Source organism: Opisthorchis viverrini (genome assembly GCF_000715545.1).
Source record: "Opisthorchis viverrini unplaced genomic scaffold opera_v5_236, whole genome shotgun sequence".
Lineage (NCBI taxonomy): Eukaryota > Metazoa > Platyhelminthes > Trematoda > Opisthorchiida > Opisthorchiidae > Opisthorchis > Opisthorchis viverrini.
Window position 1 is genome coordinate 145,291 of NW_008751896.1, and position 14,115 is coordinate 159,405.

Here is a 14,115-nt window from a genome sequence, read left to right on the forward strand (position 1 = left end):
GTATCGATCTGACTGTTTTCGAATAGAGAGTGATGGCTGAAGGGAAATGAATGCAGCACTTCAGACCTAGAGCTATATATGGACAGTTTGATTGTTTTGGATTATCAATGGAAATCGATCACTTTCATGACTTCCAGATCCAAGTATACCTAAGGACAGAGGAGAGAGTACCAGTGCGTGCAAACTTACTGCGCCAGCCCATGCCCACTTACGTACGTCTGCATCATCGCCCCACAATTTACACCATTTTTTCGACTATCTGAAGCAGTTACTGGTGGTAAAGATGTTCAGATTCTGTTGAGGCGTGTATGTGCTGACATCTACACAATCTTTTCGTGAAATCAATGCTGACAGTGGATTAATGAACGCCACCTATCGTTATATGGCTGTCTTTTCTGGAAAGACCAACACTACCAGAAAAGGCCCACTTTGAGTTAATTCTTCCGAGATAGCTCTGAATTTAAGAAATTTGAAGATCTCAACTACCAGGCGCTTTCCGGACATATTTTCAGAGAAATGGTCCTCAAGGGGCACCAGAAAATTTATCCGATATGTTTATCCCATGCGTAATCAGGTGAAATCCTACTGCAACTCAAGTGGACCTACATTGAGCATCTCAGACCGAACCATACTTTTGTGTGATTTCATGGGTTACTTTGTTGGTAAAGAATGGTATTTAAGGTGTACGGATGAGATAGTATATGGCAGTCCAGTAGTATATGGCCCCAATCAGTAGTATATTCACTACGTACTCGCTCCGGTCAAATCGGTAAGTTACGATCTTCAGCACGGGTTGGAATCTTCCCACACTTCCAGTTCACGTGATTATTTCTACATTACACTAAATTCGCCCCGTGGTTTTCCAATCTCATGCTCCCGTTGCCAGTGTTCATTATCCTGCTGTACCCATTACGCATTTGGACGCTTTGCTCTTCTTTCTATTGTGTGGGGCCGCGCTTCTCCAATTTTTCCGGTTAGTCCCCTGTCACCAACCTCTGAAATCACAGTGAGACCATTGCCGCAAATGTAAGCTTTATGTGGGCGATATGGCTCAGTGGTTAGATCTCGAATTTACGGAAAGGTCTCTGGTTCAAACCCGACCTCGGCTTTGGCAACCTGGTACTATCCAAGCCCCTGTGCTTCTCTCGGGTGGCGTGGCAGTTAGGCACCGAAAGGATGCTACAGCTGAATGTTTTTTCATACTTTATATGAGCAGGGAAATCGTGATACAGCACATAACTCTCCAAAACCCTCTCATGCACCGATTCCTCTCAAGAAGCTAACCTTTCAAACAGAGGCCTGATACTACTTTGGGGGATGGTGATTGCTGTTTGTGAAACACCGTATATTCCACAAAAGTATTATAAAACCGTCGTATTTCCAACTTTTTAAATGGTGAATTCCGATCACTTTTCATCAAGGTATTTAGAAAAAACGCCCTGCGGTGTTTTTACTGAGTGTACAGATGACATATTCATCGGTGTTTCTCTATTTTCGTGCTAACGTAGCAGGCGACTTAGCTCTAGACTCCCAGGTTTCCATAGCTTCACCCTATTGCTGTCTATGTGTTTTCCATCCGGCCGAGTGTGAGAGTGCGAGTCGACCAGATCAGTGGCTTCATGTGAGAGACCAGAAACTAGCTTTTGATGAACTGATAAGTGTGAAACGCAGCTTTCACCAAATAAAGTTTCCAATTCCTTAACCACAAATTTGGAACAGTGGCAACAGGAGCTGTTCGGATGTATAGTTCTGGATATGGATATGGAACGGTAGCTTCGTTACTCAGATGCGCATACTATCTCTGTTACGGCGTCCTATACAGCTGAAATCGAAATGCGCTTGGCTGGAACGTCTAGTGTTGCTCCCGAAGATATAGGAGCATGGCACAAATCAACAGTATAACTAATGGATCATCGGAATGGAACACACGCATCTGCTGGAGTGATCTTATCCAAATATGAGCAAATATCCTACGTTTTCTGACCGGGTGTTCAAGACATGTAAGAGGTGTGTTAAGAATAATATACCAGAGTTAACAGCCTCAAACTGAGGAAGTAATGCAGGTCATTGATTATGCGAGGTTTTCTTCAAGAGCTACTGCAGGATCAACCTTCAAACAGCGATTAACTTGCTTTATTTCTTATCCCTAGTAAGTAAGAAAGCCCTGTGTGAATCTCGTCCGATTCTCCGTATGCTCGAGGCTGAAGCAGTAGAGGTGTGTGTGTGTCACGCCATGGAAAGCCTTGTCGAAATCAGAGGAGATTCTTGAAGGCAGCGCTCATTCAAACCCATACTTAAAGACATTTAGCGTGAGACTAGCCAGTCTACAATTGGCAGGGTCACTCTATGTACATTAGTCAAGAACTGGTTTACAAAAATATCGAAAGAATAATCGCTCGGACATCGGTAGCTTCGGTGACATCATTAGTGCACGATGTCGCCTTTTGGCTGACGAAGCTCACAAGCTAATTGCCAAGTTCGACGAACTGTTGAACAGACACCTGATATGATCATTAATACTATTTTACTTAATTCTGTTCCCACTCAGATGAGAGACCGTTGTCAGATAGTTAGACAGCAACAGCAACAGTAATTTTTGTCCAACGTTTCCGTCAACGAGTTGCTGATCACAATGTTTTTAAAGCAAAAACGGCGTTACAATATGTGCTGTTATGGCTGCGCTGTTTCGGTCAACCGTTGGTAGCGTGTGACAAGTTTTACAACCAAGCAAACGCGCGCAAATGAAACCGCAAAGCAAGTTAGCCATCGCATGTCGTGATTGGTTTGAACATGGTCATAACTTTAGTGTCTGGGATACGTGAGCTAGACTGAGTGCGTGTTAACTGTCTGATAGCTTGTGGCAACGGTAGTTCAGATTATCTGGGAAAGACCATTTGTCCAGCCCAGAAACTAAATGTTCGTTCACCTGATATGAATACACGTTTCCTGAAGGCTTTCCACAGGAGCTTCTTTCCTGATGAGTACTGAGGCGTATCACCAATGTGGTCCTCCGGTCAATTACAAGTACTCTGATCCGTAAACGATTTTCAGAAACACTTTAGTAGTTCTGATTCAAACTGTTCCGATTCCACTTCTATGACCCTGAATTATATAAGCCAGATTTTCGAAAAATCAGATTCCAATTTTTGTTTGTAAGCCTGTCCTCCTATCTCTCCAACTGAAACCACTTTTTGCTAAATTTGTCTCAGAAAAGATCCGCCTGGCCACACCTCCTTTTTAAGTAGTGTCATTCCGTTTGAATGAGAGTAGTATGAGAAGATCGTGCAAAGCTTCACAGAATTGCTTTCCGATGCAGCTTCGAAGGAGCCCCCAAGTAGGCTCTTAATTTCAAGAGAGAATTATTTGACATGTATCCACCATGTCTGAAGCTCTGTGTTCATTTAGATTCCCGACCTAGTGGAGGAAGTATCCAACCTATGTGCTGCCTCTCTTACGTTGCGAATGTTTGGTTTGCAGACGTTTATCCTCGTGTTCATTTCTTTTCGCGGGGCAACAAAAGTGATTTCTCGTCCAGGAACTGTACAGCTTGCGGTAGCTGGATCCTTGTTGGCTGTCAAACAGGCCGAGTCAATTCGATTCACGTAAAAGTTAGAATCCTTCACAATTCGATGGTGTGTAGAAGGTCCCCTGCCGAATGTATGCTCAAAAATAATGTTTTAGAGGAATTCCGAGGCCTCATTCTGCAAGATGAAAGACTTCTCTAGTTTCATCCACACAGTTTTTACAAAGAAAGGTCTCAGAAATAAGCTGGAATGAACCAGAACTGCAACCATTCTGCTTGCAAGGAGACCTGTGAAAGATTATTCATTCCCTGCCGCGAAAACTCCTCGTTTCTTGTCTCTCAAGGAAACCGTATATAGGTAAATGCAAGGATGTATGCCTTGGACTGACCCACCGGCACGTTTTTTTATCAGACTTATTCTAAATACATCGACTTTTTTCATGAGTCAGCCCGTTTAGCTTCTGAACTTATTCATTGGGAGTCAACACTGTCGACCCGACTGCCCATGGACCTAAGGAAGTACGCGAAGAATCACTAATCTGAGATATTTTTCACCACATCTATTCTTCATTCTTTATTCCGATTGATTTCTTGATTTAGATTTTATCGTTTTCATAGAAAAATACTTCTTACAAACTCTATATATTGTCTGAAACATACATTAACAGTCTTCTAGCGATTCTAAGGGAGCCGATGACGGTGGCGCTGGCCGTTGACAGGGTCAGCATAGTTTTCCTCTGTACGAAAAAACTTGAGAAAATGTTGGACCTTGTCCCTCAGGATAAGGGAGCCTTAAAGCGCTCATTTGGAAACTAGGTTATGTCGTTCACGCGTTTTTCATGAAGTAATCCTGGGGACTCTGGAGTGTTTATCCTTCCAATAGATTGTCCTAAAGTGTACCGGCCTTCCCATCTGTTTATGGTGGAGTTAGTCGTTTACTCCTCATGCTTCATTTATTCAAAACTTCGGGGAGTGTTCTTACACCTCTGGTTTAATTCAGCCCTTCTGGGTTTCCTCTCCTATTGGATTCTTGGCGGATGCAGATGCCGAGTTACTCGGTTATCCGTGGAAGTGGTAAATTAATGGTTGCGAATATATCAGTCAACCACGGAAGTCAATACAAAACCGCAGGACCTTGGAAAGCAAACCATGGAACTCAAGCCTCACTGGCTCAATCAAACAACCATGTTATCCAAGACGGTTAGAAATCCGGCGTCACATGCCGCCATTGTTTTGATAATCAGCAAATGTGGCTTTCGAGCTTGGTAATGCAGATATTTTGCATCTTCTGCTCTTCATACTACAGCATGACCTCACCAGTAAAGTACACTCAAGTGGTGCGCTTAGAAAGATCACAAAAACCTGATTTAGAATGATCAGCTGAAGGTTATGATCGGCAGTATTCGACATGCTCCAAGTTCTAGATTTTAAGATTATAGGTGGCTGGGCATGACATGGTAGCAAAAGATGTAGTAACATAGTAAAATAGCGTAAAGGATCCCAAGCCTATAGTTCAGTTTAATAAACGTAACACTGGCCAATATGTATATTTCTCGGGGGCTTGGCGTGCCCTCTAATTTCGCATTCCAACCTGGGTTATTGTGTGTGCTTTCTCCTCGCTTCTACCAACTACAGTGTTTCACCCCTGATTCTACCTTCATTTCCTGAATTTCCCTTATCTATCACCCAAGTCGCGTCTATTCCGACACATAGACTGCATGCTTCTGTACACACTGTCACACGTGTAGTTCTGTCAATCGTCCCGTTGGGTTTCATTTACACTCACGCCACTCTCCGCCCAATTTGGTGCGTCTGAACTCTGTAATTGGCCACTGAGGAATCTGAAGGCCAACGATTTTACTCACGGTCGTTTGACCACGCTTGTTAGGTCGCGTGACGAGATCACGGTCAAACCAACATATCATGCTTATGGCGTAGATGGCGCAGGTGACATTCCAGTGTGGTCAGCAGAAACGCGATCTATCGCTACTCAACACCACCGAGTCGTGGAACATCTTGAATGAAGGCGGAGTTGTGCTTAACAAGTCACTCACAGATAACGTGGACAAACGGAAAAGGGATTGACGTTTTCGGATTCTCAGCATCTCGCACTGCCATTTTTTGTTAAAAAGAAACAGTGACGTTATGACGCACTTTCGTAGAGAATTAACGTGTTTCACACAGTATAAACAATCACGTGATAGTATGACATTCGAGATTTCCTTGACTGGAGATAAACCTTGTTTGATCCTCACATCCGACGGTGATTTAATTTTCTTGTTTATTAAAACTCACTCGCTTATCCCTTTTACCCTTGAACCTTTTAACGAAAACAGCCACACGCGTTGTAACAAATGAATGATAGTACACAACTTAGTAATGTTTGACTTTGAACGAGATTCGACGTATAAACTCATCTACATACCAGTTGGGTTTCAGGAGAGACTCACATGAACTTCAGCTGGATTTCAGCAACCTATGGGTAATGTGTTGCGTCCAGTCCGGGTGTATTGCAATATCTCAAATACTGTACCAACTGAAAAATGATGCATCAAATTCATTTGATTAGGAATATCAGAGACGAGAGATTCATTTGGGGCCGGGTGAGATAAACTCATCTACATACCAGTTGGGTTTCAGGAGAGACTCACATGAACTTCAGCTGGATTTCAGCAACCTATGGGTAATGTGTTGCGTCCAGTCCGGGTGTATTGCAATATCTCAAATACTGTACCAACTGAAAAATGATGCATCAAATTCATTTGATTAGGAATATCAGAGACGAGAGATTCAGTTGGGTGCCGGGTGAGTCTTCTGTCAAAACCAAACTGGTATACAGATGAAGGTATAAGTCAAATTTCGTGTAATTTAGTTCAAGAAAAACATAAGGAATTCGGAGACTGCGCTTACGCGATGAGCTTCAAGAAAGGCGAAACAGGTCGCGGGCTGCCGAAGAGTTTGCAGCAACCTTATGAGTAATGCATTACGTTTAACCAAGAGCTCTCAATATGTTTGCGGTTTTAGCACCATTTGATTTATCTCAGAATGTTAGCCAGAGGATGGTCCATAAAGTCCGGGACGTAGGCTGTTATAAGATCAAAGGAAATATTACGTTTACTCCCAGGGTGAAAGCGCTGGCCACCATGCAATTTGATTAGGAAAAATTCCAGTTGCGGCACCAGACAATGAGTTATCTTTACAAGTGAATAGCTCAAATTTCTGGCCGAAATTTGATTGCCATTAGTAGTATGTTTTTGCAACCGGATGTCCGCTTTCCTTATTGTGAGGCTACTCACCTGACTGATGAAAGCCCTCCAACACCTAATGTAAGCTTCGCAAATTCCCTACATCGTGTTTCGTGCCTGATTAGCAATTCGAGCATAGGTATAGAAAATTTCGTTGTTCTACTGATGAATTCACCCATCAAAAAGAGCCACAAACCGACGCGACGGTATAAACTAACACGAAGTGACTGACTTGCCGTTTAATTCTGTGTTGATGGTATTCGAAGAAAAATCGAACTAATCTTGGGCATGATATACCATTGCATTGTTCAAATACAAACAAACTAATAATAACTATTATTCAGCCGTAACACACTTTCATTTCCTAGTTGTGATGATACCCGAAGGGAGTAGAATGAATGGATACAGCCAAGGTTTTCAGGGCTAGTTAAAAAAACCGGTAACCAGTTGCGACCGAACATCATGTGCACTGTATGTAAGTAGTATCAGCGTATATGAGCGCTCTGTTGATAGTAGTAATTTACATTCCGTGCCCTTTCAAGTACATTCAGAACATCAAATAACAGCGAAAATTTAGCTCATCCAGACGTGATGTTTTGCGGAATTTACTGGTATGCCCATTCCCACTTTCTCACGCTACATACGGACCGTACTGGACAAGGAAAGCTCATCAACGAAGAAGGCCGCACCGCATACCGTTGCTTTCATAGAAAGCTCAGAACTCTGTCTCTGCCTTAGGTTCCGTCACTTTTAACTGTAAGCAGCTCCGACAGCCATATGGTGTTACCTTGACCTCGCGAACCTCACGGGCTGTAACGAAAATCCATCTGGACTAACCAAGTTCGAAAAAAAGTAGGGTTCTAATGACCATATCGGTTTTCAATCGAAATACATTGGTTCGAAAACTAAAAGTGAAATGACTTTCTGTCGCAAGTCTCCAGTGGTACTGGCCAGTTAAAAGCTATATAAAGGCATAAGATTGATTGAGGTCCGGAAAACCCACTGAGTTATTAGTTATGAAACAACAAAATATGCCCACGTATCAACAACAAATTGTAACGGGCCAAACCATGCGCCATTGGAACGCGNGCGCCATACAGAAATGGCGATAGAAACAAGGATGCTGAACCGCAAGAATAATTGGGATAAGTGAAACGAAGATGCACTAATTCATCCAATTTGACCGAGAGAAAAAGTTCAAAAACAGAACAGATATGCATCCTGGATCTCAACAAACTCAGTAGACACTCGACTACCATCTTCATAGATGTGAAAGTATTCCCCAACATGCAGCATAGGCGCTCTGTACCATTAGGTGGGTGTCGGCGTCGGCTGATATGGAACAATCACTAGATTTCTGAGGGCAAATGCGCAAACTCTGGATACAATTTTGGCTGTTGAAACTGTTGTACAATATAAACAGGTGAAGCTGACAGAGGACATTGGATACGAACAAGGGCACACAAAATACGGTACCGCTTTCGTCCACGAGATACTCAGTAACTTCGAAGACTGCAAATTTTTCGACCATTGCTCTTCCCGTATTGGTGTAGAAGCACCAAGCCTTGACTTTAGAGATCAACCCACGCCGTCAGCTTATTACTCGCAATGGCAACCACACCAACCGGTCAGGTCAGTGTTAGCTGACAGAAACTACTCGTAAATACATATTTCGGGACACAGCCATAGCCCTTCTGCCCCACATACATTCGGTTGACTGTCATCCGTAAACACCGTTCACGATGGATTACACCGGATCTAGAATCGCTGTGGATTAGCTGATTATCACAAGATAGTCGATATTTCACATGCAAACGGCTCGTGACATGAATCTTGTAGCAAAAAACTAACTCCAGCCTGCTAATTTGTCATGGAGCCGAGTAACTTGTGCAATTCCTTAGTATATTTGTCAACAAAACTTTTTGCTTGGAACCGTGCAACGGTACCGTAGATAGCATAGTGGGACAAACGCAGTTCGGACATCAAAATGACTCTATCAGTTTAAACGCGAAAAAGTGGTCTTTCGATCAGCTGACCGTTGCCAGTTAAAAGGTCAGAGCGAAACTGATGTGTAGTTTGTGGGCTGACTCTCTCCAACGTTTGTATGCTGTCTGTAAGTACAGAGACGCGTACAGTAATTTCACTTGTTCCATTGAAGTACAGGGCTTTTCAACTAAGTGGTTGCTGGTGTATGCTTGTCCGGCTTTCTCATTCCTATTCACAAACAGTTGTACAAATGTTTACTTAGTGTCTTATTTTCCTATTAGTTAGCCTAACTGGTTTCAATAAAGTACAAAACGAATTGATGGACATGCAATGGATCCAGCTAAATGCAGTTCTCACGCGGCAGTTGGCAAAGATGATTACAGATAAAGTGAGCTCATCCTCAAGAACTGCCTTCATTGCAGCGTAGCCAAACCCTACTTGGGCTGTTTTCATCAAAAAATACTGTTACAAATTGTAAATCGCACGGCCCCTTCGTTTGGGTGCAACTGCGGAATCCCAAGCTAATATGGCCTGTAAAACTGAAACGCTTCCACTTATTTTCAGACTATAAACAAGAGTGTGAAATAGACTCAGCAAAATGCACATGTTCCTCCCTGGCCTTGTCACTGTCAGTTGGTAGCTGATCGAACTGACAACCAGTTTTTTCGCCTTTAGCCACACGAAGTCTGCTTTACTGGACTATTCAAGCCACTCGAGTATTACACTTGACTTGTTCACTATGATACCAAAAGTAACCATGTTTCTCGGTCATCTACCATGTTTAGATTATTTATTCGATCACACTCAAGTGACAACTGCAGCAGGTCCCACCCTCAGCCAGCTGGCGATACGCACACACCAGCCAACTTGAAAGTGATGAATAGGGTCACTCGAGAGTCACATTTCTATTAGAAGGTTGGTGTGTGTTGTAAGTTTGCGTAACGCATCCGTTCGTTGTCCCGGTGTTACGCCCGCGCGAAGCTTTTCTCCTCGTGTGGCACCCTAATTTCACGCCGAGGGACAAAATGGCTATCGGGATACCAGAAATGATTTTGATGCACTTGAAGATTGTCTCCAGTACACCTCTAACTAGTCCTAGAAAGGTTTAATATGACTTCGAAAGAATTTTAAAGTGGAAAGGGTGTAATGACCCATTGAACGGATCGCAAGCATAGGTGTGCGTGCTTGAAACGCACTGCAGGTGCTGCTTTCCCGTTTTTGGAAATTGAACTGTCGACAGAAATTGGGACTAGTAGAATGATACAGTAGGACAGAAACCAATCCATTACCTGTTTGATTTCCTGATCAAAAGTTCAATAATTCCGTAAAACTCTTCCAATATCAGTTAAACTAGATAGGCCCGATTTATGGATAGTGAGTTTCTTGGCGTAGTCAGAAGATCTTCAGCCTTTTGTGCGCAAACCACGTTGAAAGTGCCCGAACCGTCTTGATCATCATCATCATCATCAATGAAGATGATTGCTGAATTTGATTAATGCGTCTCAACATAATACTAGCGTCCGATGGGCACTTCCCAACCGTTTTGTATCCAGTAAGTTCTTGGGAATGAGGTGGCGCAAATTCGTTGAGCTTCCAGATCTATTATGGTTATTGAGTCACTTTCAGTAGGTTAATGACGTTTTCTGATGAGTAAAACGCTTCCGTAATTTCACGTTCATTCTGCTAATTTCGCCAGAGCTCGGATCATTCCGATCTTCGTGAACGAAGACGAGAAAAAATTATTTGTATCTCTAGGGAGCAAGGTTGTGTTCAAAAATTCAGCTGGGTAGTCTCCTTCCCTTTTATCTCACGTGTCGTTTTTCGCAGTTATTGCATTTAATCATGTATACTACACTGTTATCTTACATTAAATTCTATTTTCCTCTTGATTTTAACGGTGTCCATCGCGAGTTCTCAGGCTTGTAGGCAACAGCCGTATGATGTTGTCGTAGAAATCTTGCGGTCATTTCAACGACTTTTTGATTCATGGAAGTTTGATATCTTTGCTTCCTCTTAGGGTTGTTTAGTTAGTTTTGTAAGTCATTTTCAAACACAAAAGGTCAGCAAAATAAATTATTTATTCACCCTTTCACCCAAAAGAGTTGTGCGTAGGCATGTGTAAAAGTTATTCGGTAATAAATTGATTCACTCGAACCAAATATACAGTAGATTTTATCTGCCTTCGGGCCACTCTAAATTAAGGAGCTACAATCACCATTGCTTGACCTCAGGGGGGGGCAAGTTTTCGGAGAACCTAGAATTCCTTTAAAACTCATTGTACTATGGGAAATGAAGTTTGGTGAGTGCCTTTATCATGGAGTCAACATACTGAGATATTGTCATCAGAAAGCCCCCTAAGGAACGATCTCTTCGATATGCGTCCTCTCGTGGGGAGAATACGTCCACTTTTGTGGACTGCTGTGGAGTTGTCTAAAAAAGAAAACTTCAGTGACTGACTGGATAAGTTCTGATATGCCGAATTCGTCAGTAACCCACTGGTTTTAATTCTTCTGGTTTTTAGGTCTTGCCTCCTACATATCTGTGCCCTGAATGAAAACAATAGAAAAGATAAAGCGTTTGAAACAGGCAGAACTCCGAGAACGCATGGAGGCTGTCAAACTCGGTATTCCTGAGAAGGGCAAATCGACAGATAAGCTCATTCGTTTGACAGAGTGTTCCCTTACTGACCTTCAAGCGAAAATCAAGAATAAAGCGATTACTCCCTTGGAACTTCTTCATGCATTTCAACTAAAAGCTGTGCAACTATACGAGAAGGGTAATTCTGGTATATGTGAATTCATCCAGGAAGCCAAACAACAAGCCTCGCAATTGACCGAAAACCCTCCGGCGGAAAAGTCAGAGTTGTTTGGCATTCCCATCAGCATCAAAGAATTGTGCTGCGTTCGTGGATACGACGCAACATTCGGGCTGTGGAAATACTGCAACCTGTGGTGTGGTTCAGGTGCTCAAACGTGCTGGTGCAGTTCCTTTTGTACTGACAGCGACGTCCCAGCTAGCCTTCACAACAAGTGGGTTCAATCCTGTCTTCGGGGATATGAATAATCCTTATTCGGACAAACATGAGCCAGGGGGGAGCTCAAATGGTGAGGCCGTATTGTTGGCTCAAAATGGATCACCGGTGGGAATCGGAAGCGATATTGCTGGAAGTATCCGTATTCCAAGCACACTTTGTGGACTAACCGGTTTAAAGCCAACTGCAGGGCGGATAAGCACTGTCGGTTTGAAAGCCATAACACCGCAGACAACAGTTGCAATTAAAATCTGTATTGGTCCAATGGGGAAGCGTGTAGATGACCTTGCCAAAGTTATGCGCACGCTTTTGTCTCCAAGCATGTATGAATTGGATCCAACGCTCCCTGTATTACCATTTAATGAATCCATGTACACTGGAACTGATAAGCCGAATCTCGTAATTGGTTACTATGATACTATTGATGATCCCGATATAATTCAAACCGTTCCTTCCGTTCGTAGAGTGGTTAGACAAGCTGTGCGGATACTGAGTGAGCGTGGACATCACTTGGTACCATTCTCTCCACCAAAGCCTTTATGGGCACTGGAGCTGGGAATAAGATCGTGTGGCACTGATGGAGGCCAAGCCTTAGTTGATGCCCTCAAAGATGAACAGCTGAATGAAGCTTCGAAATCCATCAAACAAATAGTTGCTGTGCCGTATACTCTGACTTCCGTTGCTGATACCCTTTTGAGGAAGTTTATAGGAAAGCCAGCTGCAATTTGCAAATTAGCCCGAAGATTTCGTAAGGTCGCTGACCTGACGTGGCATCTGCAGCACTGGGAAAAATATGGGAGAGAGTTCGCAAAGGCCTGGAAAGAAGCAGGAGATCTTGATGCCCTCATTTGTCCAGGGTGGGCTTATCCGGCTCAGAATGTTGCAACTCCACCCCACTTCATCACTCCATCAGTTATATATACTCTTCTCTTCAATGTGGTTGACTATCCAGCTGGAGCGGTTCCAATGGGGAAAGTCACAGCGGAAGATCTAGATCAGGCAAAAGAGGCGGCCGAACAATTCAAGAAGTCCGGTGACGCATACCATGAGCAACTGATGCTCATGCAGGCAGATACTAATGGATTACCTTTAGGAGTTCAGGTCGTTGCGAAGCCGTTCCGTGAGGAGCTCGTACTGCGTATAATGTCTGAACTGGAAGCTGGTGGGCTCGAACAAATGACACCCAATAGCACCGTTTCAGACTCACATTAAAAGGAAGCTCGTCAATTTTTTACAATCTGTCTGAACTTGTTATCCAGACTTTTGAACACACCTGAATTAGATTCCACTCCTACGGCCACGCAGACCAAAGTATGTTTTGTGCTTGTATACTACGAAACTGATGTAACTCCATACAGTAATGAGATCAAAGGTCATTTTTTAGTCTTTTTACTAAACATGTTGTTGATACACCCATGTAACTAGAAGTGTTGGATGTTGTACGCAAGTTGCGAGTAAAAAGAATCAATCGATTGGCAAACAACCAACATTAAGTTGTTTTCTTTCTAACACTAACGAAGTTGCGAGTAAAAAGAATCAATCGATTGATTCTTTGAGCATTCAGTCGATTGGCAAACAACCAACATCAAGTTGTTTTCTTTCTAACACTAACAAAAACGAAGCAATGTCAAATAATGTGCAGCCTGCTATAAAAGTCAAATCATTTTTGGACAGGATCACAGATGAATTACTAGTGGTCACTAAGAGTGACCTAGAATACGCATGTCATTCGCTTCACTTAACAGGTAATGGACAACATACTATGGATCAGCGGTCTTCAACAAGATAACTCGACTGCCTTCACAATGACATTTGAACTCTCTCAAGGAAATGACAGTACTGTTTGAAAGAATTTTAACAATTAATACATCGACCCTCATACTGCTGTTTTCAGCGGTATATTTTACGTCACACACTCACAATGCTAGATGCATTGAATGCAACTTCATGTCCTGAAACGGTTGTCTGATATGCTGGTTACCGCTGCTCTATTTTATTTTTCAAGGAGTGATTAACTTATCTTTGTGACGCAGATGGGTACTGCATTTAGGTGGGGAAGCGTCGCAACGGGGGAAGTTTTAGAATGGTTGCGCTGTAGGAATAAATGTTGCTAGAAACTGTTCGACGGTTCACTAGTACCAATTGGAATATCATGCGGTCTTTGTGCAGTTGAAAATAGCCTATAAGGGGCATTCGTTTGGCTTCCTCGTTGGCTCCAATGTAACTTGCAAATCAGGGCACTTTATCAACCTCTTGATAACTGGGTCCAAGTAGAACATAAGTTTGATGAAAACTTGGGGACTGTGCCTACATGATAAGCGGCGAGACCG

General features: G+C 42.9%; 1 protein-coding gene across 1 annotated transcript; it reads left to right on the top strand.

The window, feature by feature from the left end:
• Positions 1–11,304: 11,304 nt before the first annotated feature.
• On the top strand, positions 11,305–12,997 carry T265_08819 (hypothetical protein; the record flags this gene model as incomplete). Its single annotated transcript, XM_009174731.1, has 2 exons — positions 11,305–11,716; positions 11,757–12,997. 2 exons carry the CDS (start codon positions 11,305–11,307, stop codon positions 12,995–12,997), a joined length of 1,653 nt encoding a protein of 550 aa, XP_009172995.1.
• Positions 12,998–14,115: the final 1,118 nt, after the last annotated feature.